Source organism: Coenobita brevimanus, chromosome 102 (assembly GCF_032717465.1).
Source record: "Coenobita brevimanus isolate Jiangsu-jjx chromosome 102, ASM3271746v2, whole genome shotgun sequence".
Taxonomy (NCBI): domain Eukaryota; kingdom Metazoa; phylum Arthropoda; class Malacostraca; order Decapoda; family Coenobitidae; genus Coenobita; species Coenobita brevimanus.
The window spans coordinates 1,675,049-1,702,392 of record NC_137055.1 but is presented as its reverse complement, the minus strand read 5'-3'; the positions used below and the strand labels follow the sequence as shown (position 1 = coordinate 1,702,392).

At 42.7% G+C, this 27,344-nt stretch overlaps 1 protein-coding gene across 1 annotated transcript; it reads left to right on the top strand.

The window, feature by feature from the left end:
• Positions 1–25,352, top strand: LOC145415337 (telomerase reverse transcriptase-like). Its single transcript, XM_080284614.1, has 4 exons — positions 1–46; positions 772–1,070; positions 18,850–19,076; positions 23,684–25,352. Exons 1-4 carry the CDS (start codon positions 1–3, stop codon positions 25,350–25,352), a joined length of 2,241 nt encoding a protein of 746 aa, XP_080140740.1.
• The last annotated feature ends 1,992 nt before the right edge of the window (positions 25,353–27,344 follow it).

The window sequence follows — 27,344 nt, the reverse complement described above, 5'->3', positions numbered from 1 at the left end:
ATGGCCCTGCCGACCGGATGGATCATGACGTTGTATTCACGTCATGGTACCGAAGGGGTTAACCCAGCTCAGGCTGGGTAGTGTCACGTTGCGAGCCACAGCTCAGGTTGTGCTAACCTTCCAGTGGCTGTGCAGCACCGCTAACTACTCCACCCTTACACAAACTTACGCATGGCGCTATGCAAAGATGGAGAGAGAGAGATTTTTTCTTTTTCACCAGATGATGCCCTGGATGTTTATCTTTAAGTTTGTAATAAACAAAAACTATTTAAAAAAAAAAAAAATTTTTTCACTACACTCCTACATAAACTTACACATGGCACCACGCAAAGATGGAGAGAGAGATTTTTTTTTATTTTTTTTTTTTTTTTTTTTCACTAGATGATGCACTGGATGTTTATCTTCAAGTTTATAATAACTTCCCCCCCCCCCACACCACAGGGTGGGATGAAAAAACATAATTGTGCAATCCACGGGTTAAACAAACGTCAAAATTTAGAAACTACAGAGGTTGAACAGAATGTGTAAATGTATTCATAATTAAAGTATTTTAAAGTTTGGAAGTTTGAACTTGAGAATATTGACTGTACTACTGTTAGTGGGTGGGGAGAGCCTTCCTGCTTTCCTTTTTTTGCCTGACCATAGTATAGTTTAGTTAGCTGTAGCCTATCCCATAACAGACAGCCTCAAAAGGACCATTAAATCTGTTGCTGTTTGCTTTCCTTTGTACTCCTTTGTGCTCTCTAATAAATCAATTTATCTGTATTTCAGATGTGAACGGGGTAACGCTAGTCATTAATGACATAGTCAGTCAAAAGGTTGGTGATGATTTACCCCAAATGACAGTGGATTACCTCAGTACACATGGGAAGTTCATGGCACTGATCAAGAAAATGATCAAAAACTATAAGAGAGTCAACTTGAATGCCATAGAAAGGAATGTATTTGGCAAGAATGATCACAAAAAAACACGAAAGCACCCTGAACGGTACATCTTGAACCGAGAGGATATGTTGAAGTTGATGCAGTGTTCTTCTCGTGAATCACCCTCAGTTTTGAAACAAGAACTGGTTAGTGTCCCTACCAATGTTAGTGTAATGTAACCTAACCTATAGCTTGGCCTAGAATTGCAGTGCCTGTCTTAAATGCACACTTTTGATTTTAAATTAACTATTGAAGCCCAGAGTAGTGTCATTTTTTGTAGTACTCCAGGATGTGGGGAGGGGGATTGTCCCCCCGTTCAAGAATTGGTTGAGAAGACCATAATAATATATAAATGCTACACCTATATCGCCTGATATCAGTATGGAATCAGAAATGGGGTTGAAGAAGGGTCATAGTTACGTGTAGATGCCACACTTATCAGAAATACCAGCAAATCACTGATTTCTGTCTCACATGGCAGATAACAGTGCAATACAGCCATTCAGGCACTTGAGTCATATGATGCCATGCTTCCTCTTCAAGAATTTGAATACTGAAGGTGGCCATGGTACAGCTGTTTTCTATGGACTGGAATAAAAAACCCAAGTCCAAAAACCAGCTTATTACTTCTCAGCAGTTGGCAGAAGCAGTTGAGGTGAAAAGAAATCTGACATATGGACAGTTAAGATTTGCAACAATGTCAGGTCGAACTGAGGTTTGAGCCGGACTTGGAAGTTGGGCTTGAGAGGTTTCCAAGCCCAAGCTCATGGCTTGCTGAAGTTCATCTCAGCCAGCTTGACTTGGCCATATTCTGAGTCAAAGCTCAAGTCTTATTTCACAAAGTCACCTTCAGGTCACAGATTTATGCAAACCTGTGAATGTAGTACTGTACAGCCTCATCATGCGATAGGGTTGCATCAAGTGAAGACTCACTGCATAATGAGGTCGATATAACATGCGTTCAATGGGGTTAGGGAGGATGACCTTGACTGCCAAGCCCAAAATGACTATCTATCTATCTGTCTATTGCCAGACGCCTTAACCCCGTAAGGGGTGGCCACAAACAAAGCACCTCCATGTCACCCTATCCCCTGCCATTTCATTGCCCTGCTCCCAGCTCACACCCCCCTCTCTCATATACCTTTCCACTCCATCCCTCCATCTCATCCTCGGCCTCCCCCTCCCTCTCCCCCCCTCCACCTCACTCACATACACTCTCCTCATTAGTCTCTCGCTATCTATCCTCTCCACATGTCCAAACCACCTGTGTGTGTTTCTCCTAACGTTTCCTATCACATCCCCATCGACACCACAATGTTCATTCACTTCCTCATTTGTCTCTCTCTCCATGTGATTCCACATGCTCCTCCCAAATAACTCATTTCCGCTGCTCTACTCTTGATTTCTTTCCCTCCAGCAAGGTCCAAGCTTCACTTCCATACAGTCCATGCTCACTTCCTTGTTTCTTATCACTGCTTTCAAGGAACCAGCAACCTTTCTTCCCTGTTGCACCCTTTCAAGCACTTCATCCTCTAAACTTCCATCCTTACTCATCACACTACCCTAGTACTTAAATGCACTCACATTTTCCATTTCCTCCTCATCCAACCTCACTGTACATTCAGTGACTTCATTTCTCTCAAAGACCATAACTTTACTCTTCCCTACATTCACCTTTAGATTCCATTTCTTACACACTCTCCCAAACTCATTCACCAAGCCTTGCAGCTCCCCTTTGTCTTCACTTAACAACACAGTATCATCTGCAAACAACAGTACAGGTAGTTTCCAAACACTGCCCTCTCTCACTAGAGCTGCTCCAACATCCACTGCCCTACCTTTTATCTCTTTTATAACCCCATCCATATACATATTGAACAACCATGGAGATGACGCATCCTTGTTTCAATCCAACCTTCAGATAGAAAAATTAACTCAGTTCACCATCCACACGCACTGCAGCCTGAGCACCCTCATACATACTCTTCACAGCATTCAGCAACTTCCCATCTACTCCATATATTCTTAATACTTTCCACAATCTTTGTCTATCCACCCTGTCATATGCTTTCTCCAAATCCATGAAAGCCGCATACAACTTCTTTCCCTTCTCTAGAAACTTTTCCACTAAAGATCGAAGAATGAATATCTGATCTACACAACCTCTTCCCTTCCTAAAGCCTCCCTGTTCTTCTCCAACTAATTTCTCTTTTCTTTCTGTAACTCTGTCAATAAGTATCCTACCATAACTTTTCCTGTTATACTAAGAAGACAAATGCCCCTATGATTACCACACACTTCTTTTTCCCCTTTTCCTTTGTACAAGGGAATAATTATACCTGACTTCCAATCCTCCGGGACTCTACCTTCCTCCCAGGCCAATCTGCACATCTTCCACATTCATTCTACTACTATCTCTCTTCCATGCTTCAGCATTTCACCACACACTCCATCAATTCCTGGGGCTTTCCCCGATTTAACTTTCTTCATTGCTTCCACAACTTCTATCCTACTGATTTCTTCCTGTCTTCTCACCTCCCTCCTTCTCCCAGCCATTCCCCAGCCACTTATACTCGCATTACTTCCATCCTCTATGTTCAACAATTCCTTAAAGTGTTCTCTCCATCTGGTCACTTTTTCTCCCTTCTCCACTAGTAATCTACCATTTTTATCTTTCACTCCCCTGCTAACTTCACTTCCACCCTGTCTTACTCTTTTCACCTCTTTCCAGAACATTTTCTTACAGTCCCTCCACTTTACATTTCACTTAATATTGCACACTGCAGTATTTGTTAAGCACATGCACTGTTATTTGGCAGTAACAGTAGTGTTTCAGTGGCCTTTCATGCCGAAGTTGAGGCCTAAAAAAGGGATGATGGTTATGTAAGGTTGACACGATTTCCAATTCAAAACTTTAAGTATTTCACTCACATACACAAAAAAATCTATCTATCTATCTATTGCCAGATGCCTCAGTCCCATAAGGGGTGGCCATAAACAAATAGCCTCCATGTCGCCCTGTCCAATGCCACTTCACTGTCTTGCTCCCAGCTCACACCCCTACTCTTGTGTACCTCTCCACTCCATCCCACCATCTCATTCTCAGTCTTCCCCTCCCTCTTCCCTCCTCCACCTCACTTGCATACACTCCTCATTAGTCTCTCACTCTTTGTCCTGTCCACATGGCCAAACCACCCCAATGTATTTCCTCAAACACTTTCTATCACATCCTCATCCACACCACAGCGTCCTTCACATCCTCATTTGCCAGTCTGTCTCTCCATGTAACTCGTCATGCTACTCTCAGATAACTCATTTCCACTGCTTTCGCTCTTGACTTGTCTCCTTCCAACAAGGTCCAACTTCACTTCCATATGTTAGAGTTGGCTTCACAATACTGTCATGCAATGACGTTTTTATGTCCATGCTCACTTCCCTCCCAATCACTGTTTTCAAAGAACCAGCAACCTTTCTTCCCTGTTGCACCCTTTCAAGCACTTCACCCTCTAAACTTCCATCCTTGCTCATCACACTACCCAAGTACTTAAATGCACTCACATTTTCCATTTCCTCCTCATCCAAACTCACTGTACATTCACTGACTTTATTTGTCTCAGAGACCATAACTTTACTCTTCTCTACATTCACCTTTAGATTCCATTTCTTACACACACTCCCAAACTCATTCACCAAGCTTTTCAGCTCCCCTTATTCTTTGCTTAAAAACACAGTATCATCTGCAAGCAACAGTACAGGAAGTTTCCAAACACTGCCCTCTCTTATTAGGGTTGCTCCAACATCCACTGCCCTACCTTATATCTCTTTTATAACTCCATCCATAAACAGATTGAACATACACTGTTTCAGTCCAACATTCAGATAGAAAAATTCACTCAGTTCACTATCCACGTGCACTGCAGCATTAGCACCCTCATACATTCTCTTCATGTCATTCAACAACTTCCAAAATTCACTCAGTTCACTATCCACGTGCACTGCAGCATTAGCACCCTCATACATTCTCTTCATGTCATTCAACAACTTCCCATATACTCCATATATTCTTAATACTGTACAGTCCACATATTTTTTCTATCCACTCTGTGATTATGCTTTCTCCAGATCCATGAAGGCAGCATACAACTTCTTTCCGTTCTCTAGGAACTTTTCCATAAAGGACGTAAGAATGAATATCTGATCCACATAACCTCTTCCCTTCCTAAAACCTCCTTGTTCTTCTCCAACTAAGTCCTCTGTTATTTCTTCAACACGGTCAATAAGTATCCTACCATATACATTTCTTATTACACTAAGAAGACAAATACCCTCATGACTGCCACACACTTCTTTTTCCCCTTTTCCTTTGTCTATCTATCTATCTATCTATTGCCCGACGCCCTAATCCCGCAAAGGGTGACCGCAGACAAAACGCCTCCAAGTCACTCTGTCACCCACCATTTGACTCCCCTCCCCTCAACTCACCCCCCCCCCTCCCTCATATACCTCTTAACTCCATCCCTCCACCTCATCCTCGGTCTACCCCTCCCTCTCCCTCCCTCCACCTCACCTACATACACCCTCTTAGTCAGTCTTTCATTCTCCATTCTCTCCACATGTCCAAACCACCTCAGTATATTTCTTCTAATCTTTTCAACCACATCCACATCTACCCCACAACGTTCCTTCACTTCTTCATTCGTCAACCTGTCCCTCCACGTCACTCCACATGCTCCTCTCAAGTAACTCATTTCCACTGCTCTCACTCTTGACTTGTTCCACTCTTGACTTCCTTTGTACAGGGGAATAATTACACCTAACTTCCAATCCTCCGGGACTCTGCCTACCTCCCAGGTCAATCTGCACATATCTATTGTGCTACTATCTCACCCCATGCTTCAGCGTATCACCACACACTCCATCAATTCCTGGGGCTTTCCCCATTTTGACTTTCTTCATTGCTTCCACTACTTCCATCCTACTGATTCCTTCTTCTCTTCTCACCTCCCTTCTTGTCTCAGCCATTCCCAAGCCACTTATACTTGCATTACTTTCTTTATGTTTAGCAGTTCCGTAAAGTGTTTTCTCCACCTGCTCACATTTTCTCCTTTCCTTGGGGGTGGCGGTGGCTTAGTCGGTAGAGAGCTGGCTTGCAATCCTACCGGACCCAGGTTCAAATTCCTGCTGGGGCAGGGAACAGTTTAAGGATTTGAATTTAATAAAAAGCAGACTCTACTGATCTACCAGAAGACCCGCTGACATGTCACAAAAATACCCCATCTAATACCAGTACAACAGTCCTGTATGAGACGGCCCTAGCATGTATTCAGTATGGACGGTGGCTGTTAGCACCAAAGTGGTGACATGTAGAGGTGTATGGTATGTAGGGGGACTACTGGGCCTTGGGAGCAGGCCGTGAAGCCTATGCCCAGAGTCGGACGCATAAAAATATATATACGAGTATATACATGTATGTACAGTATATATCTATATATCTCTGTGTATTGCCAGATGCCTTAATCCCATATAGGGTGGCCACAAACAAATCACCTCCACATCACCCTGTCCCCTGCCATTTCACTGCCATGCTCCCAATTCACACACCCCTCTCTCATATACCTCTCCACTCCATCCCTCCACCTCATCCTTGGCCTTCCCCTCCCTCTCTCCTCCTCCACCTCACTCACATACACTCTCCTCATCAGTCTCTCATTCTCCATCCTCTCCACATGGCCAAACCACCTCAATGTGTTTCTCCTAATGCTTCCTATCATATCCACATCCACATCACAATGCTCCTTTATATTAGAAGTGAGTATGGAAAATATTTAGTAGTGTACAGGGTACTTACAACACGTCCGTGGCCATTCATTACTAAGGTTAACCCACCTCCTCTAAGGCTCTGGCAGTGGTGAAAATGCTCTTGAAGCACGTACAGTAATCCAGTGTTGTGCTGCACTTAATGCTTTGCATTATGAGTTATAATTGTTTAACACTGCACATTCTGTTCTTAATATGCACCACGCCAGTTTTGACCGCCATTTTGCAATCTGTACTTAATCTTGGCACTCTGAATTCTAATTTCACAACACTGTAAATTCCCATGTGGTCTAGTGGCGAGGTATTGCAGTTTATTCACTGTTTATTCACAAAAATGAGCACGTCCAGCATCCATTGCGATGAGCATCTAGTCAGAATGGTATTTAGGTGGTAACTGGGGAGGGGGAACCAAGCGGTGAGTGTAAACACAGCTGTTCAGCGCTGAGCGCCAATTTCAAAGTACAGTTGAAAAAAATGTTAGATTTTTTGTTTATTTGTTTTTTTACATTTTTTGGCCATTTTTGGGTTCCAAAGGCCCGGGCCCAAAATATCCGGGTAGTGGGGAGTCCAGATAGTGGGCTTCTGGATAATAAACGGATTACTTATACATATATATATATATATATACAGTACTGTATATATATTAAGGTTGACTCAATTTCCCTGTCAAAAGTTTCAGTATTTCACACACAAAAATATCATCACTTACTGTTGCACACTGCACTATTTGTTGAGCACATGCACTGTTATTTGGTGATAACAGTAGTGTTTCAGTGGCCTTTCATGAACGAAAAAGAACAAAAACTAACTCGCAGCTAATATAAACACTGGGCTGCCATTTTGTTTGCGTGCTTCACTGCATCTGCGCAAGCTTCTTGGAGGCGGCTGTTGAAAATATCTTTCTAGCAAAGTCATGATTAATTCTTTAATGTACTGAGACAAGATAGAACTTTTGGTTATCGTTGTAGTGATTTATCACGATGAGGCAACATATAACGAGGCTGCACTGTATTTTCAAATCAGCCAGTCACAGTGCTGACTTTTGAATATTAAATTTTCAAATGAGCTTTATAAAATGTTAGATACCGGACATCTATACTCCTTTTCATCATCTGTGTTAATAGAAACTATATACAGTAATCCCTCTAATATCCGAACATCCCCATTAACCAGACATAATCATCCTGGGATCCAATATTCCCAAAATGGGCCAAAAACCGCAAAAAAATCGAAAAAAATCTGACTTTTTTCACTCCCATAATTTGAAATTCCCGCCTGGTGCCGAACAGCTGTTACACCATGGTCCCTTCACCCCTTCCTTCCTCCCCCTCCCCCCTCCCCTGTCAGGGTTGCCATTTGGTATTTTTCATTACCAAGTGTGGGCCAATTTGGTAATGAAAAATTCCTTTGGTAATGAATCAGAATAATGCATTACCAAATGGATTTTTCACATGTATGAGGATACACAGGATGAAGATGGTGGATTGTTTGCTCTCTCTGATTAATCTGCTACCCTACATAGCGTGAAAATAATCAACATGGTGTTAATTATAAGGAGAGTGATTACATGTATTTCCACTTGTATATATAATTAGTGAAGAATAAATGCGAATTTGGTAATGAAAGTTGAGGAGATTGGTAATGTGGCCGTTGCGATCTGGCAACTCTGTTACCCCGCCATCATCAACAGTCACAGCCAATCTCCGATCGAGAGCAGATGCTTATAGCAGTGCAAGCCACAGGTGCTTGTTTTTTGTGAATAAACAGTGAATAAACTGCAATACCTCGCCACTAGAACACACGGGAATTTACAGTGTTGTGCAGTGTTAAGAAATTAGAATTTAGAGTGCAGAGGATTAACTGTGGACTGCAAACTGGTGGTTCAAACCAGTCCAGGAGCCAGGGACTTGTAAGTACCCAGAATGTTTAATATTGTATAAACTCACCTCTAAAACCTCATTTTATGGTTCGTTTGCATTTATTTCAGTCTTTTATGTCCCTTAGTGGTGTGATATGGGTCTTAAATAGGTACAATGCATGTCCAGAGGGAGTTGTATAGGTGTTTTAGAATAAATATCAGTCGTTTTGAAACCCTTATAAAAAGTTAATATTTCTTATGCCGAGAAAACTGTGATGTTGATAAAGTAATCACGTGTTTACAACTGAGACAGGGCTCTGGCAACAGTATGAGGAACGTGTGTGATAGCGTGCAAGTTTTGTTCCACTTAAATCTTCCTCAGCCGTTCCTGATATGATGTACCGTGTGATACCCCCTTTAGCTGTAGACACTAAGAAATCATGGAGACAGCTAAAGAGATCTGGCGGCAATTAAGCCACTCCCAAGCCTCGGAACCCATCAAACCACCCAAGCCTTAATCCTTATAAAAGTTTGATGGCCTTTTATGTTGTTTATTTATTTATTTTTTTTTTTATTTTTTTTATGCGAGGAAGAAGGAACCAAAGGCCAGAGCCCGCAGTAACAGTTCCCTCCAAGAGAAAAACAAAATACAATAGAGAGCCAAATTCAAGATCCGATCATTTTGAGATGCCTGGACACACTACGTTTGAAAGACTGAAGATCATAGGCAGGAGGAAATACAGACAGAGGGAGACAGTTCCAGAGCTGACCTGTTGCATAAATGAAAGACTGGAAGTAACGGTTAACTCTTGCATTAGAGAGTTGGACAGAAAAGGGATGAGAGTTTGCTGCCAGACGGGTGCTACGCGCCCGTCGTAGAGGTGGAGGAATGCAAGCAGACAGTTCAGAGGAGCAGTGACCATTAAAGTAGCGATAGAAAAGAGATAAAGATGCAACAGTGCGGCGAAGAGACAGAGGTTGAAGGGAGTCAGTAAGAGGAGGAGAGTTAATGAGACGAAAAGCCTTTGACTCCACCCTATTGAGAAGAGCTGTATGTGGGGAGCCTCCCCACACATGAGAGTTGTACTCCACACAGGGGCGGATAAAACCCCTGTATAGAGTCAACAATTGTGCAGGGGTAAAGAAAGAGCGGAGTCGGCTTAGCACACCCAATCTCTTGGAAGCAGATTTTACAAGAGATGTAATATGATCTTTCCAAGATAAGTCCCGAGTAAATGAAACCCCAAGCATGTTCAAGGATGATGCAGGATTAAGCTGAATATTATTAAACATTAGTGGGTATACCTGTGGAAGATTTTGTCGGGTTGACAGGTGTAAGAACTGAGTCTTAGATGCATTAAAGACAACCATATTATTTTTACCCCAGTCAGAGATATGAGCCAAGTCAGACATTAGGTGTGCCATAGCCTCATCCCTTGTTTCTTGAAGTAACTGTTGAGATGGGCGTTGCGGGAACCGATTGGAAAGGTGAAGGGTGGAGTCATCAGCGTATGAGTGGATAGGGTTAGATGTACAGCTTAGAAGATCATTGATGAATAAGAGGAAGAGAGTTGGTGATAGGACAGAGCCCTGAGGAACACCACTGTTGATAGATCTAGGAGAAGAACGATGGCCGTCTACGACAGCGGCTATAGAACGACCAGAAAGGAAGCTAGCGATGATGGCACAGATAGAAGGATGGAAACCGTAGGAGGGCAGTTTGGAAATTAAAGATTTATGCCAGACTCGATCGAAAGCCTTCGAGATGTCAAGTGCAATGGCAAAGCTTTCGCCAAAGTCCCGAAAGGAGGATGACCAGGAGTCTGAAAGGTAGGTGAGAAGATCGCCAGTGGAGCGTCCCTGACGGAACCCATACTGACGATCGGAAAGAAGGTTGTGATAGGAAAGATGCCTTAAAAAAATTTTATTAAGAATTGACTCGAAAACTTTTGAAATACAGGACGTTAAAGCAATTGGACGATAGTTGGAGGGTTGGGAGTGGTCACCCTTCTTTGGGACTGGCTGAATGAGAGCAAACTTCCAGCAAGAAGGAAAGGTACAAGTTGACAGACAAAGGCGAAATAGTTTGCCTAGGCAGGGTGTAAGCACAGAAGCACAGTTTTTGAGAACAACAGGAGGGACCCCATCAGACCCATATGCCTTGTTAGTACTGAGGCCAGTAATGGCAGAAAATACATCAACTGAAGAAATTTTAATGTCAGCCATGAGGAAGTCAGAGGGGGGAAGTGATGGAGGAACAGCACCGGAATCGTCTTAGGTGGAATTGGAGGAGAAAGTCTGTGCGAAGAGATCTGCTTTATCAGTAGAAGAAATAGCTACAGAACCATCAGAGTAGAAAAGAGGAGGGAAGGATGATGAGGTAAAGTTGTTAGAAAGATTGTTGGCAAGGTGCCAGAAGGAGCGGGAAGAATTCGAGTTGGAGAGTTGAGAGCATTTAGTATGGATGAAATTATTTTTAGTAGAGCGAAGAACAGACTTAGCACGATTCCGGGCAGAAACGTAAAGATTATGTGATTCAGGGGTGGGTTGGCTCCGGTACCTTTTGTAGGCCTTCTCCTTGTTGCGGACAGCATTAGAACAAGCGTTATTATTAATATAATAATGCTTTATTTCATGTTGGGGGAGAGACTGGCAGGAAATTGCAGGCATAAAGTAGTTAAAAGTTAGAAAAATGGGCCACCGAAAAACCAATTAGAAATTTTCCCATTGATTGTTCAGTTCAGCTATCGTGTATTCAGCTGTCACGCGCGTTTACTGTGACTAATTAGGCGCCATAGCAGGGGGTTGAGTGTATATATATACATATATATATATATATATATATATATATATATATACATATATATATACATACAGTAATCCCTCCAATATCCGATGTAACAGAGCCAAAGGCATGTCCAGATAGTGATCCTGTCTGGATATTGGGCCCCAGCCTCCTGGACTTGTACTTATGGACCCTAACTCAGAAAAACACTTATACAACTCCCTCTGGACATGCATAGCACCTATTTAAGACCCAAATCACAACATTAAGGGACATAAAAGACTGAAATAAATGCAAAAGAACCATAAAATGAGGTTTTAGTGGTAGGTTTATACAATATTAAACATTCTGGGTACTTACAACAAGTCCCTGACTCCTGGACTGGTAGTTATGGACCCTAACCTAGCCTAAATCAGAAAAACACCTCCCTACTGCACATGCATAGCACCTAAGACACTATTCACACCAATAAGGGCCATCAAAGAGTGAAATGAGGTGTTAGACGTAAGTATGGAAAATACAGTACAATATGAAACATTCTGGGTACTTACACCAAGTCCATGGCCATCTCGATGAATAATCCACCTTCTCTCAGACTCTGACAGTAAGAAGGAGTTTCTGAGGCACTTGCAGTACACTGTTCATGAAGTCTTGCACAGAACTTAGTCATTTGCACTCAGAATTCCATTCTCTTAACACTGCGCACTCTTGTCTTACTTGCGCTCCATTGTACCTTAATGAAATAAGTGTTGCACTCTGCACTTTAAGTCTTTCCACTCATAAAACCATTTTCTAAACAAAACACACTCAAGTTAATTTACATTACATTGACAGTCCATTACATCTTTGTCTTTTCACTCAGAACTCAAATTCCTTAACACTATGCACTATTTTTTTCACTGCACAACACTGTAAATTACCGTGTGGTGTAGTGAAGTTCTTGGCTTCTAATCACTGTCAGAGTCTGAGAGTAGCACATGCAGGTGACCTAGGGGTGCGTCGCTGGGTCGTGGTGATGGCGTACCCACTGCAGACGACTCTGAAGAGAGGCGCAAACTCACATCGAGTGGTGACTCCACCGTGCCTGAGGCTTGGAGGATGAGGGCCTGTCTTGGGGAGGCAATGGAGTAGAGCCAGGGCTGGGCACAGCGGGGGTCACGGGCCTGAAAAAGCTGTCAATCGTTGATTGACGCAAGGAATGACGATTTTGACAATTAATGATGCGCTGCCTGAAAGCGCGCACTTCCTCCACAAGTCCCAAGGGCCCCATCTCCCTGTCGCAGTCCGGGTGCTTCAGGTAGAACAGAACGAACTCTAGGAGTTCCCGGAGTGCGCTCAGCTTGGGGATGGCTGGAGTAGTGTCACGCTGATAGGAGTCCGCATCATCGTCGCCGTCCTCGTCGGCATCTTCATGCTGGGTACTGACACCTGCAACTGAAGATGCGATCTCGATATCAGACATGGTCTGATACCCTGGATCGCCCTCATCGTCATCCAACCACTCACGCACTTTGTCCACATCAACATTGTCCCCATGCGCACATAGACGTGCATGGAAGTCATCCACATCAAAACCTAGGACATCGTGCTCCACATCTGTTCTGAGAAGCAGATGAGACCAACCATTTTCTAGAGTCTTGACAGGGATTTCCTTCCATGCACTGGCCCAGTTGTAGATGGCAGACTTGATTTTGTAGCGACAAATGTTTTCCAAAGTCCGCTGGCCTCGCGTGTCCCGTCCCTCCCTGCGCTCGTCCTTGTCCTCGAAAACAACCATCACCTAGTCCAGGAACTTCCGCCGGTACAGCCTCTTCGTTGCCATGATCACTCCTTGGTCCATTGGTTGGATGAGAGCAGTAGTATTAGGTGGCAGAAACATGCACCTAATGCACCCATTCTCAGCCACCAACTCCTTGTCGCACGGGTGGGCAGGTGCATTGTCAAGGAGAAGGAGGGCCTTTACCTGGTCACGTGGGATTCCCAGTTTCTCTGTCTGGTGATGGATGACCTCCTTGATGAAATGGCAGTGGAACCAGTCTTTGAAGATCAGGGCTGTGAACCATGCCTTCAAGGAATGGTACCAGATGACAGGAAGGACATCCATCACCCCACAAAGACACCGAGGCTGCTTTGCACGGCCAACAATAACAGGCTTGAGCCAGTGCATGCCGTTAGCATTGCCACAACACAAAGCAGATATCCATTGCTTGCAGAGCTTGCGGCCAGGTACATGCTTCTCCGTCTCCTCAGCTAGAGTGTTCATAGACAAAGAGCGATAGAATAAGCCAGTTTTGTCAGCGTTGTAGACTTGACCAAGAGTTAGGCCCTCCCTGTCAATCAAGCCCTTCATCTTCTGCCGAAACTCATCTACTCCATCCTCGTTGGCATCCAAATTTTCGCCATGAGACTTACGGTTGGTACGGCCATTTACGAACTTCTCAGCAGCAGCCTTCAGCTCCGTGCCACGCACCATCACACCAGCAGCATGTTGCTGTTGATACGAAATCAACGTAGACCGGTCGACTTCTGCATACTTGGGAGTATACATCACCTTCCTCTCCACGTTGCGTTTGCTTTTCGACGAGAAGTCAGCCGTGTACTGCATGAGTTTGTCGCGGGATCTCTTGATATCAAACAAAGTAGACCGGGCCAGGTTGAATTCATGGAGGATGCGTGAGGTAGACCATCCTACATCCACCTTGTCCAATATCTCCCTCTTCTTCTTCAGAGTCAAAACCACTCTCTTCCTCTTCTCAGGCAGCAGGGCCATCATCACACACATGAAGGAGAGGCACGAGAGCAGCAGGTAAGGCACCACCACAAAAGCGAGCACGTGGGCGGCCACGACGACGAGCGTGCACACACAAGAGACGAGCGGTAAGTGGGGAGGATGCAGGGGTGCTCTAGCAGACATCAGCGGAACAACGCACCAGAACACACCTGGCCCGCGCCGCGCGCACCGCTTCAAATTACGGGCGGGAAAAAGTCAGATTTTTTTCAAATTTTTTGCGGTTTTTGGCCCATTTTGGGAATATTGGATCCCGGGACGAAAATGTCCGGTTATTGGGGATGTCCGGAAAATGGGCATCCGGATATTGGAGGGATTACTGTAATCTGGTTGTTTTTAATGTGTCAAAGACTCACATAACTCACGCACCTATCAACTCGACAAAATCTTCAACAGGTATACCCACTAATGTTTAATAATATTCAGCTTAATCCTGCATCAACGTTGAACATGCTTGGGGTTTCATTTACTCGGGACTTATCTTGGAAAGATCATATTACATCTCTTGTAAAATCTGCTTCCAAGAAATCGGGTGTGCTAAGCCGACTCCGTTCCTTCTTTACCTCTGCACAATTGTTGACTCTATACAGGGGTTTTATCCGCCCCTGCGTGGAGTACAACTCTCATGTGTGGGGAGGCTCCCCACATACAGCTCTTCTCAACAGGGTGGAGTCAAAAGCTTTTTGTCTCATTAACTCTCCTCCTCTTAGTGACTCCCTTCAACCTCTGTCTCTTCGCCGCACCGTTGCATCTTTATCTCTTTTCTATCGCTGATTCAATGGTCACTGCTCCTCTGAACTGTCTGCATGCATTCCTCCACCTCTACAAAGGGCGCATAGCACCCGTCTATCAGCAAACTCTCACCCCTTTTCTGTCCAACTCTCTAATGCTAGAGTTAACCACTACTCCCAGTCCTTCATTTATGCAACAGGTCAGCTCTGGAACTGTCTCCCTCTGTCTGTATTTCCTGCTTCCTATGATCTCCAGTCTTTCAAACACAGTGTCCAGGCATCTCGAAATGAATGGATCTTGAATTTGGCTCTCTCTTGTATTTTGTTTTTCTCTTGGAAGGAACAGTTTTGCAGGCTCGTTGCCTTTGGTTCCTTCTTCCTCACATTTAAAAAAAAAAAAAAAAAAAAAAAAAAAAAAAAAAAAAGATTGACTGGGCAAGTGCTTGTGTGGTCCCGTTGTATAAAGGCAAGGGTGATAAGTATGAATGTACTAGCTTTAGGGGTATAAGTCTATTGAGTTTTGTAGGTAAGGTGTATGGTAGAGTGTTAATTAAGAGAGTTAGAGAGGATACAGAGGGAGTAATTGGTGATGAGCAGTGTGGTTTTAGGAGAGGGAGGGGATGCATGGATCAGGTGTTTGCTGTGAGACAAGTGTGTGAAAAGTATTTACCGAAAGGCAAGGATGTGTTTTGGGCATTCATGGATTTAGCATATAATATTGATAGGGAGACTTTGTAGACTGTTTTAAGATTGTATGGACTTGATGGTAGGTTACTAAAAGGGGTGAAAAGTTTTTATGTAAATAGTAGTGTGTGTGTAAGAGTGGGAAATACTGTGAGTGATTGGTTTCCCGTGAGAGTGGGGCTGCGGCAGGGATTTGTGATGTCGCCATGGTTGTTTAATATTTATATGGATGGTGTTGTAAGGGAGGTGAATGCAAGAGTTTAAGGTGGAGGTCTGAGTCTGGTGAATGTTCATGGTAGAGAGTGGAATCTGAAGCAGCAGCTGTTTGCAGATGATACTGCACTGGTGGCTGATTCAAAGGAGAGATTGAGACAGTTGGCAGAGGAGTTTGGAAGGGTGTGTGAAAGGAGGAAATTGAAAGTAAATGAGAATAAGAGTAAAGTGATGAAGTGTACGAGGTTGGTAGATGGTAGGAGGATGAATATAGTTTTGAATGATGAGTTACTTGAGGAGGTAGAGTGTTTTAAGTATTTAGGGTCACATGTTGCTGTGGATGGAAGAATAGATGCAGAAGTGAAGTTTAAAATGAATGAAGTAGGAAAGGTGCTGGGAGGAATGAAAAAAGTGTTTAGATGTCATTCGCTTAGAATGGATGTAAAGAGAAGGCTGTATGAGGGTGTTGTGGTACCGACTGCATTATATGGAGCTGAAACATGGAATATGGGTGTAGCAGAGAGGAAAAGTTTGAATGTAATGGAGATGAGGTGTCTGAGGAGTATATGTGGAGTGACGCGTATGGATCGAGTGCGGAATGATGAAGTGCGAAGAAGAACTGGAGTTGTTCGGGAGATGGCTGGTAGAGTTGAGCAGAGGGTGTTGCGATGGTTTGGGCACATGGAGAGAATGGATAATGAGCGATTGGTGAAAAAGATAACTAGATCTGATGTGAGAGGTGTAAGGCTGAGAGGGAGATCACGAATAGGATGTATGGACAGTGTGAAGAGAGCGCTGGATGCGAAAGGGATGTCTGTTGAGCAAGGAAGAGTGGCTGTGCAAGACAGAAATAAATGGAGAGAAATTGTGAATGAATAAATGATGACACAGCCCTGAGGGGATATTCTCCCTCATTTGGGCTGATCAGCTGATCAGGTCAGGTGCGGGTAAGGGGATGGGTCTATTATTATATGGCAGGGGTAAACCAGCTCTGCTGCGGATGTCGCTGATTGCACTGTGCAGTTGACCCTTGTTCGGTGTGGTGTGGTGAGGATCTCTTCCTTCTCCCCTCTGGGGCTAAGATGCTAATGAATGTGTTTGAGTAAATTAGGAGTGTGTCGTCCTGTCCCAGCTACCTCCCTTTCCTTGGGGGAAGCAGCCTAGGTATAAAGAAAGACAGACCGTGGCTGAAAACAGTCAAGCAAAGAGTTCTTCATCCAGGAAAGGACTGAAGCAGAAGCCACCACTGAGCTACACCCAGAAAATAGAGCTAACTCAGAGGGTAGACAATGGCGAGAGGAAGTCCAAGATAGCCAAGGAGCTGAGTCTGAATGAGTCCATAGTATGCACTATCTACAAAAGTAAGGACAAGATAATGAAGCTGATTTTGAGGGCTTCCTCAGTGAGGTTTTGCTGAAGAAGAAGCATTAATGCAGCAGCAGCATGAGGCACCGTAGGCTAGTGTGCCAAAACTGCTACCCTTCTCTCATCGATGTAAGCATTGTCATCAGTAGGATTAAGGTAAATGCTTTTTAGTATTGTTTATTATCAAACTAGGATATGTAAGGTCTTGTAATATTTTTTATTATCATTATAAGATATGCAATACATACTTCTGAGACAGGATGTTAGTGTTAGTAGTGTTAAGAGGGGTTCCATTAATGTTATACTACTGTAAGCTACCCGACACCATGGCAGAATCAGACATTTTTCCCCATAAGGTGTGTTTTTTTTAACTCACATTTTTCCAACTCATGGCTTGAGTTCAGAAGGAAATTACCATGAGTTAGAAGAGTGCAATGTTGTCTAGGCCAGAAGTTTGACAACATCCATTACATCTGATGATGGGCAAAACAGGTGCTCTGCTAATTAGGTGTGCTAATGGTTTGGCAGACATTAAAAAAAAAAATCCATTGTCTTGGTTAACATTGTCACTCAGTACAGTATTCTGGGTCATGCCTGGGTTCTGTTTCTGCCTATGGTGTTTCTCGTTCAAGTTGTTACATGTTTCTTCGACCTAACCTCCTATAGTCTTGGCTAATGTCCCTCTTACTTGCCTAACCTATAACCTAGTCTATGTTTTTTACTGATGAGTAACCCCAGTCTTTGTGGCCAGGCAAGCCACTCTGACAATAATGAGGAGAGGTTAGTCTGTCTATCTATTGCCGGACGCCTCAATCTCGTTTGGGGTGGCCACAAACAAATCGCCTCCACGTTGTTCTGTCCCCCACCATTTCACTGCCCTGCTCCCAACTCACACCCCCCTCTCTCATATACCTCTCCACTCCATCCCTCCATCTCATCCGCAGCCTCCCCATCCCTCTTCCCCTCTCCACCTCACTCATATACACTCTTTTTGTCAGTCTTTCACCCTCCATCCTCTCCACATGGCCAAACCACCTCAGTGTGTTCCTCATAACGCGTCCTATCACATCCACATCCACACCACAACAGCCTTATTTACCCTTTCACTAGAAAAGTTTCTCCCAAGCTGAATAATATCAAATGAAGGTAGCTAAAGGAAAATGAAAAAGGCATCATCAGGTAAACTTGTACTGTTTAATATTCTGTTCACTGACAATTGTATTTTTACAATCTCCAGAAAATTTTTATTCACCTGTAGGTTGATCTCATATAGTGAAGAAGTTAACAAATGCTGTATTAACACCTGCAGTTCAAAAACACAGGGTAGTCTGTATAATGCTTTTAACTCTGCTGGGTAGTTTTTGTGCTATGGCGACAGGTCAGTGTTATCAATGCCTGTTTTGCACCATTTATTCCTATTGCCAAACCAGTGCCCACAGCAGCAGACTGAGCCATCATCACAGCACATAAGATGCCACCAGGCAGGATTCTAATGAAGTGCTGTTTATGGACCACCTGTATTCTTAAAGTGTAAAGAAAAGGCTAAAGATGCATTACTAAACCAAAGGGGTTAAATGACAGTTTTATAATTTACCATCAAATTAATATAAAAAAAGAAAAACTCATCTAAATCATATGATAAATTTAAACAAGGACTGACCATATTTTTTATTACTGTGAGCAGCCAGAGAAGAAAGGACAAGTGGAGGAACAAATGGTAGCGGCAAAGCACCACCAGGTGTTTAGTGTGGTACATGCTGTTCTGCAGCGTGTAGTGCCCAGTGACCTGTGGGGGAGCAAGGATAACTTTGTCGTCCTAAAACATGCCATCACGCTTCTAACAACATTAGGACGTTGGGACAGCATCTTTTTGGGGCAAATAATGTTTGGATTTGAAACAGAGGATTGCAAGTAAGTTTTTATGCTTTTCTGAAATTGTCTCTGTACAATAAAATGTTGATTAAAAGTGAATTGACATGTTTCAGGTATTGATATAAAGTGACAGTGCAGTTAAAATGAACCTTTCCCATTTCATGCAGGTTCACTTTTTTTTTTTTTTTTTTTTCCCAACAGCTACAGAAATCTAATAACCAATCTTTAAGAACTTGAAAAACAAGTGACTTGGAACAGAATACAGTATAAAATACCTGTCTATAGCCATACACAATAATACGGAATGGGATGGCTGTTTGGCTTTTGTGAGTTAGTTGTTTTATGAAGAGGGGCCCTAACCCACTTGTTGACATGTAGAGACATGGGTGGGCTGGTTATATGGTTACCACACAGCACTGTAAATGGTTACCTGACTTACAGGAAACCCTTAAACTTGTTACTCAGTGTAATGCTACCTGAAAAGGAAAGAAGAGTAATAAAAAATGATAGGAAAAATGAGAGAAATAGGAGGAGAGGAGGGCAGACACAGAAAAAGAATGATAAAGATGAAAGAAGAAATAGGCAGCACATCGTATCGTATGACTAATGCAAAAAAACTTGGTTTAATCACTTTTGTTCCAATTTTGTCCACAACAAGGAGAAGGCCTACAAAAGATATTAGAGCCAACCCACTCCCGAACCGTATATCTCATATATTTCTGCCCGGAATCGTGCTAATTCTGTTCTTCGCCCTGCTGAAAATAATTTCATTCATACTAAATGCTCTAAACTCTCCAACTCGAATTCTTCCCTCTCCTTCTGGCACCTTGCGAAAAGTCTTTCTGACAACTTTCCCTTATCATCCTGCCCTCCTCTTTTCCACTATAATGGTTCTGTAGCTATTTCTTCTACTGAAAAAGCAGATCTCTTTGCTTAGACTTTTTCCTCCAATTCCACCTTAGATGATTCTGGTGCTGTTCCTCCATCTCTTTCCCCTTCTGACTTCCTCATGGCTGACATTAATATTTCTTCAATTAATGTATTTTCTGCCATCACTGGCCTCAATACTAACAAGGCATATGAGCCTGATGGGGTCCCTCCTGTTGTCCTCAAGAACTGTGCTTCTGTGCCTACACCCTGCCTAGGTAAAGTCTTTTACCTTTGTCTGTCAACTTGTACCTTTCCTTCTTGCTGGAAGTTTGCTCTCATTCAGCCAGTCCCAAAGAAGGGTGACCATTCCTAACCCTCTAACTATCGCCCAATTGCTTTAACATCCTGTATCTCAAAAGTTTTTGAGTCTGTTCTTAATAGAAAAATTTTAAAGCATCTTTCCTATCACAACCTTCTTTTTGATCGTCAGTATGGGTTCCGTCAGGGACGCTCCACAGGTGATCTTCTCACCTACCTTTCAGACTCCTGGTCATCCTGCTTTCAGGACTTAGGTGAAAGCATTGCACGTGACATCTCAAAGACTTTCGATCGAGTCTGGCATAAATCTTTAATTTCCAAACTGCCCTCATACTGTTTCTATCCTTCTTTCTATGCCTTCATCTCTAGCTTCCTTTCTGGTCATTCTATAGCCGCTGTTGTAGACGCCTATTATTCTTCTCCTCGATCTATTAACAGTGGTGTTCCTCAGGGCTCTGTCCTATCACCAACTCTCTTCCTTTTATTCATCAGTGACCTTCTAAGCTGTACATCTAACCCAATCCACTCATACGCTGATGACTCCACCCTTCACCTTTCCATTCGATTCCCACAATGTCCATCTCAGCAGTTACTTCAACAGGCAAGGGATGAGGCTATGGCACACCTAATGTCTGACTTGGCTCGTATCTCTGACTGGGGTAAAAATAATCTGGTTGTTTTTAATGCATCAAAGACTCAGTTTTTGCACCTATCAACCCGACAAAATCTTCCACAGGTATACCTCTTTATGTTTAATAATACTCAACTTAATCCTGCATCATCCTTGAACATGCTTGAGGTTTCATTTGCTTGGGACTTGTCTTGGAGAGATCACATTACATCTCTTGTAAAATCTGCTTCCAAGCGATCGGGTGTGATAAGCCGACTCCGTTCCTTATTTGTCCCTGCACAATTGTTGACTCTATACAGGGGTTTTATCCGCCCCTGTGTGGAGTACAACTCTCATGTGTGGGGAGGCTCCCCACATACAGCTCTTCTCAATAGGGTAGAGTCAAAGGCTTTTCGTCTCATTAACTCTCCCCCTCTTACTGACTCCCTTCAACCTCTGTCTTTTCGCCGCAATGTTGCATCTTTATCTCTTTTCTATCGCTACTTCAATGGTCACTGTTCCTCTGAACTGTCTGCATGCATTCCTCCACTTCTACAACGGGCGCATAGCACCCGTCTAGCAGCAAACTCTCACCCCCTTTCTGTCCAACTCTCTCATGCAAGAGTTAACTGTTATTCCCAGTCCTTCATTTATGCAACAGGTCAACTTTGGAACTGTCTCCCTCTGTCTGTATTTCCTACTTCCTATGATCTCTTGTCTTTCAAACGCAGTATGTCCAGGCATCTCGAAATGAACGCATCTTGAATTTGGCTCTCTCTTGTATTTTGTTTTTCTCTCAGAAGGAACAGTTTTGTGGGCTCATGGCCTTTGGTTCCTTCTTCCTCACATAAAAAAAAAAAAAAAAACTCCCAGTCCTTCATATAAGCAACAGGTCAACTTTGGAACTGGCTTCCTCTGCCTGTATTTTCTACTGCCTATGATCTCTAGTCTTTCAGATGCAGTGTGTCCAGGCATCTCAAAATGTACAAACCTTGAATTTGGCTCTCTGTTATCTTGTTTTTGTTTTTTCTTGGAGGGAATAATTTGTGGCCTCCTGGCCTTTAGTTCCTTCTTCCTTGCAATAAGAAAAAAAAAAAAATGTATCCCTTTTCTGTCCAGCTCTCTAATGCATGAAGTAGCTGTTACTCCCAGTCCTTCATGTATGCAACTGTTCTACTCTGGATCTGTCTTTTTGTGTATTTCCTATGGCCTATGACCTCCAGTCTTTCAAATGCAGTGTGTCCAGGCATCTCAAAATGATTGGGCTCTTGAATTTGGTTCTGTTATCTTGTTATTGTTTTTTCTTGGAGGAAGCAATCTTGCAGGCGTCTGGACTTTGGTTCCATCTTCCTTGGATAAAAAGAACAATAATACAGTACAATCCCAGTTAACCGGGTGGCTTGGGGAATTTACCTTCCCGGTTACAGATTTTTCCCGTATTTCTGATTTTCAAGTCAAATCTATACAAAGGCTATCACAGCAGTAAATACAGTTCAGGTACTCACCAGTCACATTAGGGGTTACACTAAGAGATTCCGCCTGAAAAACTGCCTTGTAAACACACACCATGGTCATAACTCACGTGTGCAATGTCTAGCAACTAGCAGTACTGCAAATTACACCAGTCCATTGTTTACCGAATTACTGTATTCATTATATGTACTGTACTCATAAAAATTGAAAAATAAAATATAGAAATAAAAGCTTGAACATTTATTAGTGAACTGATGATGTGTTAAGACTGCACTGTAGAATTATCACAACACCTGTGCCCCCACGTGAGTTTGTTTACGTTTCCGACTGTTCTTCTTCTTCCCTACCTGACCTCCATCACTCCACCCCTCACCCGCCACTCAGCTGTTTTGCAGAAAATAAAATAAATGATGTACGTATGAAATGCAGGCATATTATTTATTTATTTTTCTTCCAACAAAGTAAACTTTCATTTATATTAACATTTATATTCAGCCATTAGTGTTTTATAATGTTCGCCTTTTTCAAGTCTGTTGCATATGTCCAGCTTCTGTTTCAGGGTAAGCACGATACGCTTACGTTTAGTTTGCACTTTAGGCATTTTGGAGTGTACAAATTACCGTCTATCAGAGGAACACAATAGTAAGAGACCTTGTTTACTGTCTGGTGGCAAAACGCAGACTGGTGATTTTTGGAAGGTGTGGAGGATGACTGAATTCAAGTAGGGGAAAGAGGGGGAGAGGAGGGGTGGTTAAGAGGATTTGCTAGGGATTTACATCAGCCGGAAATGCCTCCACCTCGCTTTGTCTGACTTCCCCCAGCCTCGTGTGACACTATCAAACGGCGGTTTGGCGGTCCATTCAAATTGGCGCACAGTTATAACTTACTGACATTTTTACCAGCCCTTGAATTTTCCCGTTGTTCTGAGTATTCCGTTTGTCTGGATACCGGATTGCTGGGATTGTACTGTATATACAAAAATGCAGATGTGCTAAACTTTGCTTGGGATGCTGTGCACATACAGTAGATGCAACCAGATCACATGTGACCATACTGCACTCCTGCTACTGTTTGACATTGTAGTAGTTCTTTCTGCGGAGTCGTCTGATCATGATGTGACTCTTGGCATAAGCTGTAGCTGTATGGCACTACATTCTCTCAGCTTGCAAACATGGGGTTATAACCTAACACTTGCTATTTTAGACAGGATCTGGGAAAGAAGCATTTGATTCAGAGTAGCCAGCATCCAACCCCTTCAATTTAAGATGAAGAAAATTCCTTGGTGCTAATAGGAATAAAATAATGTCATTAGATTGAAGATAGATTGTAGACCGAGGAACTGGTTTTTTCTTAACAAAATTTCAATTATTTACAGATGGGCAGCATCATTTGCATCATCCACTGAGAAGGCCTATATAATAGCAAAAGTGATAATATGGGTAGTTGTGAGGATTATGGTCCACACAATAGGAGTTGCCTTCTATGTCACCGAATTGGCAGGAGGAAATTATCAACTCCATTACTACCGAAGGAAAACGTGGACAAAAATTCATCGCGAAGGACTAAAGTCTTTGGAATCAACTGGTGCAATTTCCCATCAAGGGAAGATTAGATGTCGAAAATCTTGCACAAGAATTAGATTTATGCCTAAAAAGAGTACGGGAGTAAGACCAGTGCTCCCAGGCATAAATAAGAAAGTCAAGGAATCCCAAGGAATGAAACATGCTAAGGTACTCATGAAAAATCTGTGTGAGAGGACTGGAAATGATCCTGCCAGTATATTTAAAGAGAAGTGGCAGAATTTTATCACAAACTTACGATCACGTGGTGAGTCGGGCCCTTTGTACTTTGTACGTGCTGATGTAAAGGACGCATATGGGTCAGTGGACCACACGAAGCTCTTCAGCCTGCTGGAAGAGGAAACTGGAACTGAAGATTCACTCATAACATTTGGTCAGTATGAGAAAATACAGAGCCAAATGCCATACAAGGGAAAAAAGAGCCAAAAGCCAAAAAAGCATTATATTAGGCTGGATGAGTTTGGACAGCCAACTAGTCCACTTATGCACAGAGGAGTAGGTCTAATTGAATCAGGTCCACCTATAACAATGCACAACAGAAAAACACGGGACTTCATAAAGGAATGTGTCTCACCATTGCTGTGGAGTCAGTTCTCACAGTACAAAATGGAGCGGGGTCTACCTCAGGGCGGTATGCTGTCAGCAAAACTCTGTGAATTTTACTACTCCTCAATGTGCAAAGACCACTTAGAATTTGAGAATGACACCAGTATCCTCCTTCGTACAGTTGATGATTTCCTCTTTATAACCACAGACCATTCATTGGCTGTGAGATTTTTACAGAAAATGGGAAATGGCATAGCTGAATACAAGTGCGTCATCAATGATTCAAAGACTTTGACTAACATCTCTGATGCCAAGAGAAAGAGGTTGTATTTTAATGGTGTGATAGTGGACATAGGGTCAAAGGAGCTTCTGGTTAATGTGGCAAGCCTGGTTGATATACTCCCAAGATACACCTTGAGGCTTAACCAATACAAGGGGCAATATGAGTTCGTGAAAGACCGTGTGGCAAGGATTATCATTGCACGACTACCCTTACATGTCATATGCCCAGCCTATACCACTCCTACTACGCTTATAGACAATATATGGCGGGTAGGTGTCCTGACAGGAGCTCGCCTGGTGGCTTTAATGCATCATTTCTTAGGTCAGCGAGGTTATGTCAACAACAAGGAGATGGCCGATGTTGTCAAAGGGGGTGCAAGAATAGTTTGGGGGAGAATAGACAGACAGTGGCGATATGCTGGCGCAGACCTCGAAGTCACCAGAGATCAGATCAAGTTTGTGTTTATTGCTGGGGTGTGGGCCATGTTGAACCTGCCTGATAAACCCAACCGGCGAGCCCTTCAGAGAATACTGGAAGGCATACTTACAGGGTTTGTCAAAGATATGCCACTGGAGTCAAGGGCTATACTCCCCAGAATTCCGAAAAGCTTTCTATCAGCCAATAATGACTCATAAGACCACACTCTTTCCAGCATGAAAACTTACTCAACCAGGTGAAGATGATGATGATGATGATGATGATGATGCAGAATTCTGTGATGCCGAGCTCCGCTAGCAATATACCAAGTTATCTACAACTCTGATAGTACAGGTGAAGGGTGTATGAGTACCTGTACCATTATGACTGGAGGTGAGAAAGTTAATGTGAAAAAAAGATATCAACGAGATGGGAAGAGAGTGGCAGCGTATAATTTGTGCTTACTGTTAGTATAGAAATGGCTCACTCTCTGCTCACTAGCAAAGCGATTGGCTAGCTACTGAGAGAATGAACCATCAGAACAATAAACAAATCATGCTGAGTGCTGGTTACAAAGAAATGCATGAAGTAGTGGAAGCAGATGGAAGGATGTGCAGTTGTCCTCAGCACTTCCTGCTCCTCACCCACTTCTCCCTGGGGCACCTCACAAGCCTCACAACTTCAGCACCACACTCCGCATTACAACCATGCCATTGGAAACCATGACTGTGTAAGTAAATACTTTTGCATTAACTAAGAACTTATTAGAGGTACAGGAAGTTAGTTAGGGCTAAAAGAAACTCAGGTCAGTGGTTCAAAAGTAGGGTGTGATAGAACTGAATATAATCATGTGTTGTCAGTGTGGAGTTTAGGACAAAAGTCCCCAGGAGAAAAGCCTCTTACAGCAGAAGCCCTGTTATCGTAAATAACCAAACAACAGTCAACCCTAACTTGACCTGACCCGAACTAGACAAACCTAACTCAGCCTAACCAAGCCTAACTCAGCCAATCCTTAACCTTAACCTAACCAAGCCTGACTCAACACAACCTTAACCTAACCTCATCTAACTGGAAATTTTGTACTTTCTAATTTTGAATTTGGCTTTTGTTTTTTCCAATGGGGTTTCATGTATTTTGAATTATTTTATTGCTCATTTCTCATCAGAATTTTCTCAGACCTAACTTTACATGGCCCGACAACTTAAGCTAACCTTAAACTAACATAACCTAGGCTAACTCATTTTGAGGGACAGTGCTATATTCACAGGGGCATTTGTCCAGATGATGATGTCATACAAGACACACAAATGTAGTTTTTCAGTTACATAGGTATAATTTGACTGATTATTAAGTTATTTATAAACATACTTCACACAGAAAATTAAACATTTTAAAATATTTCCATTCTAGATGCAGGTAAGATAGATCAAAATGATTTGTTAAAAACTCAGCTAATTTACTATACTTTTGGGTCTCATTTTAAGGAGCAGAGTTAGCCTGATGTATTGGGAGGGAGCAAAATATGTGATTAGTAAACCCCTCTCCTTCCTCATTCCTAAGACAGGGGTTCCCAATTGGGTCATGTTATGTTTCTCATGGTGGCCTTGGGGGTACGCCAAAGTTTTTGCAATTACTGGTGATAAAATTCTTCAGAGTTGATATATGTGAGGATTTTTTTCTTGGCCAGTAATCTTATGCAGGGTATACCAAAGTTAGAAACAGTGCATGCATGGTTCCTTAAACTAAAGTGATTCTGTGGTCATAAACTTTCATAACGGAGAATTTTGTAACAAATAATACAATTGTAACTGAGTTATGAATTCATTTGGTGCATCTGATTGAGCCATGCACAATGTCTGCCCACAATATTTTGAGTCGTGTTACTCTCATACCCAACATATTCATTTGAGTGTTTTCTTATTCAGTTAAAGATGTCAATTAGGGCAGTAGATGTTAGGCCTACCATAAATAGTTGGAGAGGAGAGGAGGCACAGAACACAAAAGTTAGGAACCACTGTCCTAAGCCAAATTTAATCAGAAAGAATTAAACATAACATCAGTAAATTTCTCTGGCCTGACAGGTTTCACTTCAACTTAAGGTCATGATTTCCTTTCAGATACTGCCAGTGTGATGAATGTGGAACTTTGTATGTTACACAGGTGAAAGCAAACAGCTAATATGGTGGATGTTTAGAGTGAAATGCACAAAA